Genomic DNA, 14,544 nt, shown 5'->3' on the forward strand with positions numbered 1-14,544 from the left:
TCAGGACCGGTAAATTTCGTCCCGGAATGGCGTCACCATTTGTACGAACCAGTTCCATTTACCGGAAAATGACCGCGAAGGCCTGAAACTGTTATCTACGGTGGCCCACAAATGTCACTGCAAAAACAAAATATCACGGCTTAACCGAAAACCTCACGGCAAAAACAAAAACCTTTCGGCAAAACCAAAAACCTCACGGCAAAAACAAAATACCTCATGCACGACAAAACCAAAAACCTCACGGCAAAACCAAAGACCTCACGGCAAAATCAAATACTACACAGCAAAAACCAAATAGCTCATGGCAAAAGCAAATACCCACGGCAAAACCAAAGCTATTTTGCTTTTGCTGTGAAGTATTTGGTTTTGCCGTGAGGTTTTTGGTTTTGCCTTGAGGTTTTCGGTTTTGCCGTGACACTTGTGGGCCACCATAGGGTATCAAAGATGGCTTTGAAGAAATGGAACACGAATCTCTGTTGGAATATTCCGTCGGGACAAACAAGACTACCTTTTCAGATGTTCCATTGTTCTGGTTGTTCCCGAAATTTTAAGCTGGAACGACGGACCAAAAACTGGTCGTGTTTCATTTACTTTCCAACCGGATTTTCCGGAATCTTTTTGTAAATGTTAAACAACCGCAGAATCATTTGCGCGACGGAATCGAAGTCAGAAGATCAGAACCAGAACGTTTCCATTTCTTCCGACTCCGCTTAATACGACTTCTTTCGTCGCGTACGTTCCTCTTCTGGTAAAAACCAGTATAGTTGGAGTCGGAAGCAGAACCGGCAGGATAAACCAATCACAATGCACTTTCACACGCTTTTTGATTGGTTTATTTTTTCCACTTCTGCTTCCGACTCCTGCAATCTGGTTTACACTAGACTGATAAGCGGAATGTAAGTGCAAGCGGAGGCAGAACGCTGTTTTTACTAGATCTTCTGATTACGACTCCGAATCGGACTCGGTCGCTGGTGAAAACCAGCCTTTATCTGTCCCTCTCTCCTCCACCGAGCTGGCATCTTTGTGTCGTAGGGAGACTGGTGAAAGATCGGAAAGGGAAAACTAATTTTTATTGGAATACGCAGCGGCCAGCAGGAGCCTCTGCGGAACGGAGGAGGAAGCATTTGTCCCTTGCCTATCAAGTAGGAAGCGTTGCGTGACGTGACAGCGCAAACAACCTTGCGCGCATGCAATTGCCCGCTTGTTCTTTGTTTCTTTGGGTTTTTTTTTTTTTTTTCATGCGTGTCACACCCGACGATCTCTATAGTCTCACTCGCAGCAGTTTTTGTCTCGTCTAGCTACACTCCCTTCTCTGCGTGCATGCGTGACGAGTCAAAAACGAACAGACTACTGTACTTGGGACAAGAAAGCCGCGAGTCTTGGCGATAAAAATAGAATAGACATTTATAACAAAACAGCAAAGACAAAAGCGACTTACATTGTAAGATTTCTCGATATTTCGGATGTACAAGCCGTCCTTCTCCTCTATATTTTTGTCTTGAATATTTAAGACAGCAGGATTTGGCTGTCGTCATTTTATATAAAAAACGTCTCTTGGTGATAAGCCCGCTGAAATAATGCTCAATCTGCGCCTGCGAGCACAAGACGTTTTTTATGCATTTGCATAGTATTTGCATTGATTTGATTTGACATCGTCCCTTCCGTCTTCGTCGCTTATCAACAGTGCCCAAAGCAGTCGCAAATTATTTTAGTGTATGGAAAGGACAATGCACTGTGGCAATTTCGTCTGAAGCTTATAATAGATCGATGGGACTTGCCTACTTATATTTTGGTTTCCAACGCCGCATCTATTCTGTATACAAGGGTCTACAAGATTCAATTCGCCGCGGTCTAACCACACTATTCTAATAAATTGTTGACTTGATTCTCCAGGACCTTTTTCGTGGATACAGGACAGCCATCAAGGAAGTATCATTTGACGCAGATATGACGATTTTAACACTGGAGAAATCGCTGCTAGTTCTACTTTTATCAAATTTGGTTTGTGCGGTCAAGGATTCCGTGGCGCTGTCGCCGAGTTGCGAATATATTTCCAGTGAAAGAAAATTAGTTTGCAAGGAAATCACCGATCCTTCGTTCACCCAGGATATTCCAGAATCTACAGATCTCATGTAAGTACTTTCTCTTAATGAGTTTGCCAGTCAAAACCTTTGTACAAAGGAAATTTACTACAGTATTAGGGAGTATTTTTGTGTTGGCGCTGTTCGCGTACGATGGACTCATGCCAGTTTCTAAATACGTTCTGCATCTCAGTGATTTATTTGTAGTATATTTAAAGTCATCATTTCATTTCACTTTTGATGTTCATTTTTAACAGCTTGTAAAGTAAAAACAATTAAGTATTGATTGAAAGTTTGAGAGCGAAGTAATTTCAAAAAATATTTTACAAACTGAATGTGGTATGCTAAAAATCCTTAAAGATAGAAGTCATGTTCAAAACGTTTATTTACTAAAATTAAATGTAAGAACTACGGTAGGGTATTATGATATTTCGACCTATAAAGGTAACTGTGTTTTGCTGCAATAATGTAACCACAATTTAGGTCTATGACTCTACCATAAGTTAAGTTTTCCCTAGCGACGGATAGGCAATATGCTGGATATATATGGGACGTGTGTTATTTCGGCTGCGCCACTGTCAGCGATTCAGTTCGCATCAAACGGCGGTTGATCTGAGAAATATCGTGCTGACTCTCGAACTAAGTGCTAAATATTTTACGTTTTGTCGGGTTATTTTAATTTTCATCATATTCTCAATAACATGGATTGAATATGAGGTTTATGTATCCATATCAGAGCCTTAAAAATATCTGACCTCGGAAATGTGTGTCGTTGCATAACATAAACACAATTAATTAACTCTGGTACTTACTCGTAGGACTTTTAATCACAATGAAAATTTGCAATAGTCTACAGTTTTCTGATCAGTTTTTTCCAACTCCTTGTATTTCCTTACTTATATTATCAAAATGTGGTAATGGTTTCTGATTTTATTTTTCATTGTAAAGAATGTCTGGGGTAAATTAAACACGGAAACAAACCTTTGAGGACTTATTAAAGGAAGTAACCGAGCTGCATGTTTATAGTTTAAGTTTAATTTTCAAGAAACCAGTCGGAAAAAGTTTTTAGGAATCTATAATCTTCGTGTGATAAAAAACATTTTGAATCCTCCTGCGTTTCGGCTGTTATACAAGAAAACATAAAGATGAATACGTAACGTCTGTTAATTAAGGTTCAAGGTGACGTAGCCAACCTAAATTTAACCTTTAAAGCTTCACTAGATACTTTGCCCTAGTTTACGTTAATTTTAGTTGTCTTTTTTTGTAGGTTTTGAAAAGTGATAAAATTCTTTCATGCCCCAAAATTAGGATTTTCTTTCTTGGGAACTGACTCATTGTCTTGCACGTACTAAACAGGAAGTTTAATGACCCAGTTTCAGAGGCTTGCGTGTTCTTCGAGGAAGATGTCTCAGCAGCCACAAGAGATCGCAACTGCATCCAAGGCAGAATAAAGCAACTATGCTCAGTCATGTTCTGCAGTATGGAAATCTGTTTTTATTGTTGTGCTAAATAAATGCAGCGAGTTGAAACAACTCTTATGTTAATATTATTTTTAGATCATCCATCCGCGATTAATCGTTTTGTTGTTCTGTTTACAAAATGCAAAAGTTACTTTACACGAACATTAAAAATTAAAAGAAGCTTTTAAAATTCCATTCTGGTTATGCAACGGTTCTGAAAATATACCGCTTTCCTTTTGTGAAAAATCCGCGTTCGTGTTAGTTACAAGCACTTCGTGTAAATATTTTGGTTGCTTAGCAAAACATTTGACAGCAGTCACGCACCATTTCGGTTTTTAAAAAGCCTGTCTTTATATCTGTTATACATGTATTATTGAAAAACACTCTTATCTAGATTGCTCATTGGTTGTAAGTTTCAAATATTTAAATCCTCCTTTATTTTAAAAACGTCGTGTCGCCCTAGAAGAGCTGAGTCACAGTTTGTCGTCCGTCTGAAAATATTGAAAGTACGTCATTCCTAATTTAAAAGGGATACTATGAAATTTCTTTATTTGATATGACCAAGTATGAATGGTAGTGCGTGAAGAATTTCAGTAACGAACAAACAAACAAGCGGATAAAAGGAAGTACGCAACTTTTTAGGGTTGTTATGAAAGAATCATGCATTCGGACTTGAGAGGACCTACAACTCGCTTTAACGACACGCGCAAGTCATGCGAGATCTCATAATTAAAGTTTCTTGTTCCGGCCACTATTAAAGCTCCATTTTGATCGTATTTTTTGAAGCGAAAAAGTCTCAAATATTTTTTGTAAATTTCTGCACTGTCTGAAAGAGTACTATAAAGAGAGGTTTATATCCTTCCCTGCTTTGAGTAAAAATTGCGCCAAATAAAGGACAAAATTGCTTCTAAAAATCTACGATCGTTTACTTAATACTTCCCGCAATGACCGCAGCGTGGGACTTCACAGTGTTATGTTAGCTTTTTTGGCTAAGTTCTTTTTTCACTTTTTTTTGTGGACATAACGGGGTCGCTTAAAAAAAACCCAATAAACTGAAATAATTAAATAGAAAAATAAAATAAAAAGGACCCGTAGCCATCCTGACCGAAGGGTATAGAATGGTGAGACCCGGTTCAGACGCCGCTCCACTCGTATGGCATGCCGAACCAAACTGATGAATTAACTACGGCAAAAGAGCGCCATCTGGATCAGTTTGGTGCGGCTGTTTTAGTTAGGTGCGGCGAAAGCGTTTGGTCTACCAAAAGTTCGACGGAGGCTGTCGAACTTTTGTCGAACTTAACTTTTGCTCGACTCACGGTGTGCCGTCTATCAGATGTCGCGCCAGTGTCGCTCCAAAGTCGAACTTATTCAGGCAGGTTCTGCACATGAAAAGTACGGCGTCTGAACCAGACCTAACTCGAAAAACGTGGGTTTGTCGTTTTTTCTTCCCGTTTGGCCTTCAGGAGTCGAAATTTTCAGAGTTTCTGGGTACAGTTTATCGAACTGAGGTTAAGTATGACGGTGAAATAAGACAAAGCGGTACATTAGTGGTCTTCCGCTAGCCTTTCCATCGGCAATTTCGGTCATTTTATTTAGCTTTATTTTTACCACTGATCTCGAAACTTTTTCGGCGCTTAGATTGGGCTCAGATTTTTTAGAAGTAAAGTCTCAGGTGCCGAATTGATAAAAACGCTTAAGTCTCGGCCTCGAAATTTGAAACCGGGGTCTCGCAGTCTCGCAAAGTCTCGAAGTTACCATTCTATTTCTCCTATTAATAGTATTGTTTATACTACCAAAGTGGAAACACCCGGGGCGAGATGGGCCGATTTTGTATGCTTGGGTAGCAAATCAGAACACGGCACTTTCGCTTCATCTTGGCCGGTCGTATAACTAGCCTTAGAGCTGACCCTTTAGTTTGGCTTCCTTGTCAAAACTGCCGACAAAGTTTATAATCTGCATGAAATATTCAAAGGTCAGGGCCAAGTGGACAAAAAGAGTATGTACACGGAAATAAAAGTGTGTACCTGAGCACAGAGTTTGCTACATTCTGTAAAAAGTTCATGTAAAATCCTTATGATTAGGCTACCTTGAATTGCTATTGTAGAAACAACAGCAAATTGAATGTAAGGAGAGATTTTCCTTGTGGCATAAACTGCCGCTTATAAACACTGCGCTTATTCATCTTCGTAAGTAGTTTTAAGAAGGCTTCTAAACGGAAGGGCATCCGAGGAGGCTTAATTATATACCCGGAAGAGAAAAAGCGCTTTGAAGGGTGCCGCAGTGAAGGGTGTGTTTTTCAAGCAGTTTACTCTAGGATAGGGTATATAAATCAGAGCGTTTGGGTCTAGAATAGGGTATCATTTTTCAGAAAACTGATCAGTTGGTTGAAGATTTTATCTAGACTAGGGATTGTTGTATAAGAATTTGCATTGAGATGTTCACCTAAGCCAACAGTGTATCGAAATTCAGCGAACAAAATAATTGCTACTAAAAATAAAATTATTTGTTTTCCGAATAATAGATCGTTCTCACTGTCACGCACCAAAAAAATAAATTGGAAACCGTCCAGTGGAACAAGTGAAGTGAAAAATTATAAAAGACTAATATATAAACAGTTTGTCCAAGTCTCAGGTCTTTGTGGCCCACAGTTTCTGAGTTATTTGACGAAACGTTTCACTCACCTCTGTAGAGCTTTGTATGGAGACGCCATATTGGTGCACCGTTTTGGTGCACCAATCACCAAAATCGCCAAAAAATCTGGAGTTCACTTTTCTATAAAAGCTCTTTCTTTTCACTCGAGAACCAGCATATGTGCACGTAAATCTTCTAATTCTTGAAGTGGTTATACTGTTGAAAATCAAGAGGACAGACTTTTTCTTCAAGGAGACAGCATTCTTATTTTAGTGTCACGCACAGTGAAAACTCGGAATTCAAATTGCTGTATTTTCGAAATGAAACATGCTACAGGACTGAAAACGCGTACAAAGATTTATTTTCTATTTATCTTCAACCTAGTGTAAATTCTTCCTACATTCATATATTTGATGCTTTCTCTTTGAAAAGAATAAAGGAGTTCAAAGACACTATACCTTAAATCTGGAGTGCAAAGAAGTCCGTGATCAGCTTTTAGAAAACCTTGATATTCCGATGCATTTTCTGTAATTCGACAGTGTATCAAAATTACAGAAAATGTATGGAAAAATTAAGGTTTTCTAAAAATTGATCACGGACTTCTTTGCACTCCAGATTTAAGGTTTCTTTGGACTCCTAAGTTATCCACTTTTATGGGGCTTTTCAGGGATAATGAAACAAATTTAAATTGAACATAACACGTTTAAAAATCCTAGCTGGTAGAAGGTGATCCAGTTGGCTATATTTTTTTATTAGTTGTAAACTTATTTTGCCTTTGCCCTCTTTAATTTTTTGTTTGGTACAGATTTTCCAAGTACTTGGATAGTAGTTGGAGTTTTTTTTTTTTTTTTTTTTTTTAGCGCTATATAAATAAAATTATTATTATTATTATTATTATTACTTGGTTGAGTCTTATGGCCTTAATTTTACTAAATGTAAAAAGCGTCTTCAAAGAGTAGCTTGGTACATACATACATACAATTCTTTATTTAAACACAATAGGATTTGAAGCTCAAAACTTGTATGGTCTTGTAAAAATAATTACAAATGAATATAGAACTATATTAAAAATAGGGATAATGTTACTAACAAAATACAACTACAATAAAAACTCTAAAAATATACGTAAGATTCTAAAAAGATATAATATGAAATTGAATTTATATTAGTCACCTCTAAGTAAACTTACCACAGCATTTAAAACATAAAATACTGAGTTAAAAAACATTTAAAATCTTGGTAGTGCCTGGGCAGCGACTGGACCGACTGTGCGCTAAAATCAACTTCCTTAAAATAGGAGTCTTTTCTTCACTTTGAGATGAAAAACAGTAAACTGGCCTTTAAAATGAGTCGAGACAGCGTTCCAAAGAATAGCATCTCTATTGCTAATAGAGTTTTGAAGTAACTGCGAGTTAAAACGTGGGACGATTATGTTATTACTCCTTCTGAAATTGTATGCAGTGCAAGGTTTATTTGGTTAATTGACAGAACATCCAACTTCGGTTCCATAGTCATACAGTTAATTGTCGATGATTCTCTTGATTATTTCACAGTGTTATTACTTCAAACACGTTGGCTTGCGATTGTGCCTTGAAAACGCTGGTGAGATGGAAAGAAACTTCACCCACACACTCTAGAAGTCTGGAATTACAGGGATCCTGTTCTTCTCCTGAGCACTTAGTAGGGAGATCTATAAATGATCTGTCTTCTGAGGAAATTCCGTGTGGTAAGTGAACTTTGCTATTTGCAATCAATTACTGTAAAGTGCGATGCTTGAAAAGCCTCTGTGAAACTAACGATAGTGCAGTTCGGCGCTTTTTTGATTTTTGTGTAAGAATTAAGCAGTGCCGTGGCACTTGCGTAAGTTGCAGCATTCTCTATGTCATCGGGTACGGTAGTATTCTATTGACGACGCACTCGCACTTTTCAGGTTAATATTTAAAATTTTGCATCAGAAAAATATGTTGAGCGAAACGACGGTCATGAGTTCCGTGAAATTGTGCACCAAAAACCAAAGCATACTTTTTGGCCAACAAAAGAAATGTGTATCTTCTTAGTAAGTGCGCGAATTTTCTTCGATTTAGTTGCATCTCGTAGGCGTTTTCATCCGATTTGAATTTGTATCTGATTCACAGCCGCACCATGGAGGCTTGGGGCAAGTCAAGTTCTGACGTCAATGTAGAAGGGCACATTTTGCATCGTCTGTCTGTGACTTTAACTGCGTTTTTTTTTCTACCTGAGACGTTACCAAATAAATTCTGAAAATGGGAATTCGGTTTGCCTTTTTTGTCCGAGTTACTGGAAAGGTTGCTTCCTGGCTGGGCGTTTTTCTTAGTTTCCCAGTTCTTCATCATTATACAGTATTTATATTTCATTTTTAGGTGCCGCCTTTAAGGATGAAGTTCTGATCCGAAAGAGACGAGCTGGTAAGAGTTACTTTAGAAACTGTAGCCTGCGAGCATGCTCTGCGGGGCGCTGTGGCGGCGAGACGAAAAATGAACCCGCCGCTGCCAGAGCGCCCCGCGGGCTATAGAAACTGATGAAATAATTTCAAGCAGGGGTCCTTTTTTCGGCGCCTCTTTACCACGAGCCGGATCCAAAAAAGGTTATTAATTCCTTTAGGTTTCGTTGGAAGGTGATCCTTTTCTTTTCGGGTTGAGGTTCAGTTTAAGTTCGGTCATTGACCATAAAATATTTTACATTGCAGTTGGTGGAGGGAACAATGAAACGGAGCCAGCTAAAAACCAAACTTACACGCCAGGTAATGCCGAATCTTCTCAATAGATACGTTTGTGAACTTTTTTTTTTTTAAATTTCCAGCTGCCAAGCGTATTCCTGGCTTCCACACCAAGATTTTTTTTGTAAAATCACACTCGCCGCAGTCTTTGTTACCTTCATTTTCCTGAGAGGAGCAGTTCTGTCAGTTTAGCATTTGCCGCTTTCGCATGTCCCATAATGGCACCGTGTCTGCCCCAGTCATTGTTTCCAGTTTCTCCTAGGTATTACACACGTCCCAACAGAAATTAATAACAATGCAAAAGCAATTTTGGGCGGAAACAAGGTGTATTGTAGGCAGTGCGATAGTGGCGAATTGACTTTGGTTTTTCTATGATTGTGGCGTTTTTAAATTGTTAAAACTTGAGGAGGAATCGTGGTCATCTTTAATTGTTTTAAGTTCTGCCGCGTGGTTTGACTACACTTGCTTTCATATAAAATTTTCCTTTGAACCATTCCTTTCCAATTTATTGCATTAAATTATTGACAAGAATTTTTTGTTCACTGATTTTCCAATGCTAGTCTTAATGCGAGGAGTAGAAAGGTACTCAGCTTGATCGTGAACTAAAATTTGTTTAGAGCCATCCCTAAGTAGATGTCAATTTGTATTTAGGTGCTCCTGTGCTTCCATGTGATTTTGAAGAAGGGTTTTGCCAGTGGTTTCAATTAATAGATGATGAATTTCACTGGAAAAGGCAAAAAGGACCTACACCTTCCTCATACACTGGTCCTGATGTTGATCACACTACAGCAACAGGTCAGTAACGGGGTTACTCCGTTACGGGTGTGCGTGTGTGTGTGTGTATGTGTAAATTATTTGGAAAAAGTCGATATACATAGGAGTCTATAAGAGTCCAAATAAAACATTGTCTTGGCGTGTGTGTGTGTGTGTGTATGGGGGGGGGGGGGGGGGGGGGGGCTAGCATACCTACCCACTACTCTCTTCTTACCTGAGTCTCCCCCGCCCCCTTCCCGCCTCAAACGATCTAAAATCCCAGCTGCTCCATCATTGAGTGAAATGAATGTCTCAATGGTTTACCGCCAACATGTAACGGGATTTAGCGTGGTGGGTGTCCTGGCATACCTTCCTTACGCCAGAAACACAACCACGTTCTTGCGTTAGTCCCTTCCCGCCTTTAAAAGGTCTAAAATCGTAGCCGATCCCCCTCTGAGTAAAATGAATGCCTCAGTGGTGTACCGTCAAAATGTAGTTGTTTGGTATGGAATGATAAAGTTCTCACTAACAGATTGGCTTGTTTTTTTACCCAGTCAATGGAAGTTATTTATATATCGAGACGTCCCTCCCACGAAGACCTCTCCATTCCGCGCGGTTGGCCAGCCCAACTTTAGCTGCAGTGAACCCTAACTCCACTTGCGAAGTAAGTGTAACGATCTTTAAAATAACCGCCCTTCGTTTGAAACAGGATGTAAGGGACTTGAAAATGGCTTTATTTATTTTTGTGTGCCTGTAAACTTTTTGTTATTATTTGTGAGTCTGGATTACTGGCTGAGATGACAATGGGCTAAATTTTTTACAAATTTATTGTTTGTCATGTTTTTTATTTTGCTCTTTTTTCTGCTCATTTCGTATTTTACCTTAGGGAGACTATAGAGACTATTAAGTGATTTTTCTTAACAAATCTCGGGAACTTAATAAAACAAGAAGCAAATAACAGTTTAACATCATCGATCTTATGGGTTAATATTTCGCCCGTGTCCTTGCTTAATGGAACTCTCTCACTGAAGACCTACCGTACATATTTGATAAAACAAAATTTTTAGCGTTTCCGATACGGCGTTTATTCGAAGGCGGCCGTTGTCTTTTAAAATCACATTTCTTAGGCCCCAGAAATAATATACTTGATTACCAAGTTTTTCTTCTCGAATTATCTCCGCATTCTTCTGATTCGGTGCGACGTTTATTCGAGAGCAGTTTTTTTTGGTTCCGTCTGCAGTGTTTAATCGAGTAAATACAATGCTTTAAAATGGGTCTTTCGCCACTTGTGGAGTGTAGTCATTCACTTGTTTTTCCATTATTAATTCTCAGATGGAAATATATATTCACATGAAAGGCGGTGATATCGGAACAATCAACATCTACCAAGCGCCAGTTGAAGGTTTTGCAGTGAAGAAGTATTCTGTTTCGAGGCATCAGGGTTCAGAATGGTTCAAGAGACAGATAAAGTTTGATAGTGACAAAGAATTTCAGGTTTGTATGATGACTTGATTGAAGGAAAGATACAATCAAACCCTGTTAATAAGGACACTAAGGAGGCCATAGAAAGTGTCCGTATCAACGAGATGTTCGTATACAGTGGAAAATTCGCCGGAACCTTACTTCCCCTCCCCTAGCCTCACACGCAGGGGTTTTTAGGGGAGCTCGTGTTTCGTCCCTCCCCACATACTAGCTACCCTAAAAAGGCCCGCGTGGGAGGCTACCCCTCCCCCTCCTCTCTAAATAACGGTGTAGAGTCAACCATCTCTAAGACGGACCCTACGGGACTGGCCTTGTCTGTCCGTCCTAGAGAGGTGCTCGTCTTATAGAGGTGTCCTTTAAGGGAGAGTTGACTGTAAGTGTTTGTATATTTCCATATAGGTGATTATTGAAGGTATTCGTGGTAATGGTTACCAAGGAGACATCGCTATTGACGATATAACGTTTACACCGGGCTGCCGGAGACTGGGTAAGATAGGCGCGCTGCTTTTGTTTCTTGTATTCGCGACTAACAACACCCGATGAGAGAAACATCATTTTTTAACAGGAGAAGAATACAGCTTTGTTCTTATACAAGAAACTGCGCAGTTTAAGAGGAAGACAATCGGAGACTAAGCGGGGAAGGGGGCGGGGATTAACAGACGGGCGAAACCGTTGGCACTGAACGTCCTGACTGCCGAACCGGTTCTAGGAGCAGCAAAATAAAAAGAAACATTAATAGCAAACTGCAGCGGTTTATATTGACTAGGTGTGAGGCTCAGCTGGCAGCCGTCTTGACCGAACAAGCCTGCTCAATGAAAGATTGGTTATATGGCCAAAAAAATTTCTTTTCTTGTGAGACAAATCGGGCGATCCCGAGCGGTTATGACGGACTTATCCTTCCCGTTCGGGCAGCTAATGAAGACACATTATTTGCCTTATCGTACCCACTCGCGCAGCCAGTCATACAATCATTCCCGGTCGCAGATATTAGAGAAGGTTTCGTGGGCGTCTGCGTAGTACAAATTTAACTGTAAATTCCTCTTCAATCAGCGAAGAGGTACTATCGTGTACCTGCTTTAAAATGCCGGAAAGTGAGCATATTTATTTCTGATTTTGTTTAGCTCCTTCTTATGTACGTCTGACCGGAGGATCAGAGTTCAATAACGGCCAAGTGGAAATATATCATCAAGGGGCTTGGGGTCCGGTTTGCCGAGAGGGCTGGAGCCAAGAAGATTCATCAGTGGCTTGCCGAGAGCTGGGTTTTAATAAATCATTACCTCTTGGAAATGCAGGTAATAGCATTGCCACTCCGCTGTCGTTATTCTTAACTTGTTTTGACCTGTTCGAGTTTGTAGTTCAAGAAAGTTTCAGTTTATTTCCTGGGGCCTGATTATCGTGTTACAGTGTTTTCACCAAGACTGAAGTTTTAACGCTTTTCAAATAAGCAAGTAAAACTCCGATTTAACGAAAGAAAATGGACTGACTGGGGAGCTATATCCCGCATAACTATTCTTTTTTAGGCCTTTGGGCGAAAAGTTTCAACAAAATTTTCCCCCAAAGCTGGTATGCTTGTGTCTTGCGATCGAACTTTTGAATAAACATTTGATTGAATTTCTGATACTAGAAAGCTTATTGAATGTAAAAATCAATAATTTAATTTCGTGACATAATCGAGTTAGTATGGGCACATCTAGTTTGACTATACTTCTTTACGTACACTGATGCTCTTCATTGGTTTTCTCTAGGTTTACCCCTAAATAAAACATTTATAAGTACTGGACTGTACAATGTTAGCTGTGTTGGAAATGAGACCTCAATCAAAAATTGTCCTTCAGGAGTGTGGTCGAACAATATCTCATGTCCAAGTAATTCTTCAGCCTTAGTTTATTGTTCAGGTAGGGAAAATGTCTGTTTTTTCTTGCGTTGGCGGTGTTTCTCTTTAAAATATAATTGGCAATCCCGCCATTAAGTAAAAGCCAGTGTAAGCGTACTTCATATTTAATTTATTAGTTTACATATGGCTTAACGATGAAGACCTTCTTTTGTGTTATACAGAAGTCAGAAAAATCAAATCCTCTTACCTGTTATTATTATTATTATTATTATTATTATTATTATTATTATTATTTGCTTGGAAATACTTTTAAACGTTAGTAATTTGACTCTGAAAGTTTTGGTTAGTGTAGAACACGTCATTTTGTGATATTTTGTTTCCAGTTTTGAAAAACTCAGAATAAAAACTCATTTTCATGTCAATGGCTTCGCAATTAGCGTCGCTTTGAAACAGAGGCTTGGGTCAACCCAGAAATGGCCCATAATATTCACATTTAAGGCCTTTATGTATGTAAGCATTCGAATGAAAAATACTGTTTAGTTATTTTCTGTCACCTGATGTGAACTGAATGGACCCGTCTTTAGACAGGGATGAATGCGAGGAAAAAGACTGCAACTTTAAAAAGATAGGCTTACTTTTCATGTCCTCAGAAAACGCCAAAAAGTTGTTATTTTTTCCCCTCGATGGATTCATTTAAGTCTTGTGTTGCGGGAGTTATTTTTTCCAGAGAAATAAAGGTTCTTGCTTATAATTTAAACAAACTTATGACACCGTTTATAATCTCAACTCCACCGTGCGTCTGTTTTCAGGAATCCTTCCCGTGTGTCCTCTTAAAACTCACTTTTATTGTCCAGCGGACACCAACAGTAACAAAAAGTGTATCTCACGGGCGCAGCTCTGTGACTTTACCAAAGACTGCTGGGATGGCTCAGATGAACTTAATTGTGATAACTACACTCGCTGCGATTTCAATGACACAAATCTCTGTGGCTGGCTCCAGGCCAAGAACGACCAGATGGACTGGATACGACATCGTAAAGACACTCCTTCTCTTCGTACAGGTAAAAAAAAAAAAAGAGTAATAAGGGCTTTTCTCCGTGAATACCGTCTGTTTTGAACATGGATCCAGCTCTTTGGCCCTCCAAATTAAGCGGAGTTTAACCTGTTATTTAATTTAAGCGAGACCAGTATAAACCAGCTTTTTTCAAAGTCTCGCAGAACTTGTGTAAAATTTGACTGAGTATATAATAAAGCGACGTAGCTTTCTACTAAGTCAAAAGAAGATTTGTTTAGTTGCATTGCATGTCACTCTTGATTCTGAGTCCTGCCTTCTCTTTCTTCGGACTCATATTATTTCTTTGATCCTAAGGTGATAACCAGCGTAGCAGGCGCTTGGAAGGACTGGGCCCAAGAAGAACGGGCGCGCGAGAGGGAGACACGTGCACCCGTTTTTCTTGCGCCCACTACTTCAAGCGTCTGCTACGCAGGCTAGAGGTGATTCATACAATCGATTTTGTATCTGTTGTTAATATTTGTAATAAATATTTCAATCGTTGTTGATTTTGT

General features: G+C 39.3%; 1 protein-coding gene across 6 annotated transcripts in view; it reads left to right on the forward strand.

Moving 5' to 3' along the window:
* Positions 1-1,647: 1,647 nt before the first annotated feature.
* Positions 1,648-14,544, forward strand: part of LOC140929060 (scavenger receptor cysteine-rich domain-containing protein DMBT1-like) — a 48,843-nt gene continuing 35,946 nt past the window's right edge. For all 6 annotated transcript variants that reach the window (XM_073378889.1, XM_073378890.1, XM_073378893.1 and 3 more), the window contains exons 1-11: positions 1,648-2,132; positions 7,726-7,898; positions 8,554-8,598; positions 8,880-8,933; positions 9,561-9,704; positions 10,217-10,326; positions 10,995-11,156; positions 11,544-11,631; positions 12,266-12,436; positions 12,890-13,039; positions 13,788-14,039. In XM_073378889.1, coding sequence (XP_073234990.1) covers positions 1,948-2,132; positions 7,726-7,898; positions 8,554-8,598; positions 8,880-8,933; positions 9,561-9,704; positions 10,217-10,326; positions 10,995-11,156; positions 11,544-11,631; positions 12,266-12,436; positions 12,890-13,039; positions 13,788-14,039 — 1,534 coding nt within the window. In that variant the 5' untranslated portion in view covers positions 1,648-1,947. The remainder of the gene's footprint in view (positions 2,133-7,725; positions 7,899-8,553; positions 8,599-8,879; positions 8,934-9,560; positions 9,705-10,216; positions 10,327-10,994; positions 11,157-11,543; positions 11,632-12,265; positions 12,437-12,889; positions 13,040-13,787; positions 14,040-14,544) is intronic.

Source organism: Porites lutea, chromosome 2, assembly GCF_958299795.1.
Source record: "Porites lutea chromosome 2, jaPorLute2.1, whole genome shotgun sequence".
Lineage (NCBI taxonomy): Eukaryota > Metazoa > Cnidaria > Anthozoa > Scleractinia > Poritidae > Porites > Porites lutea.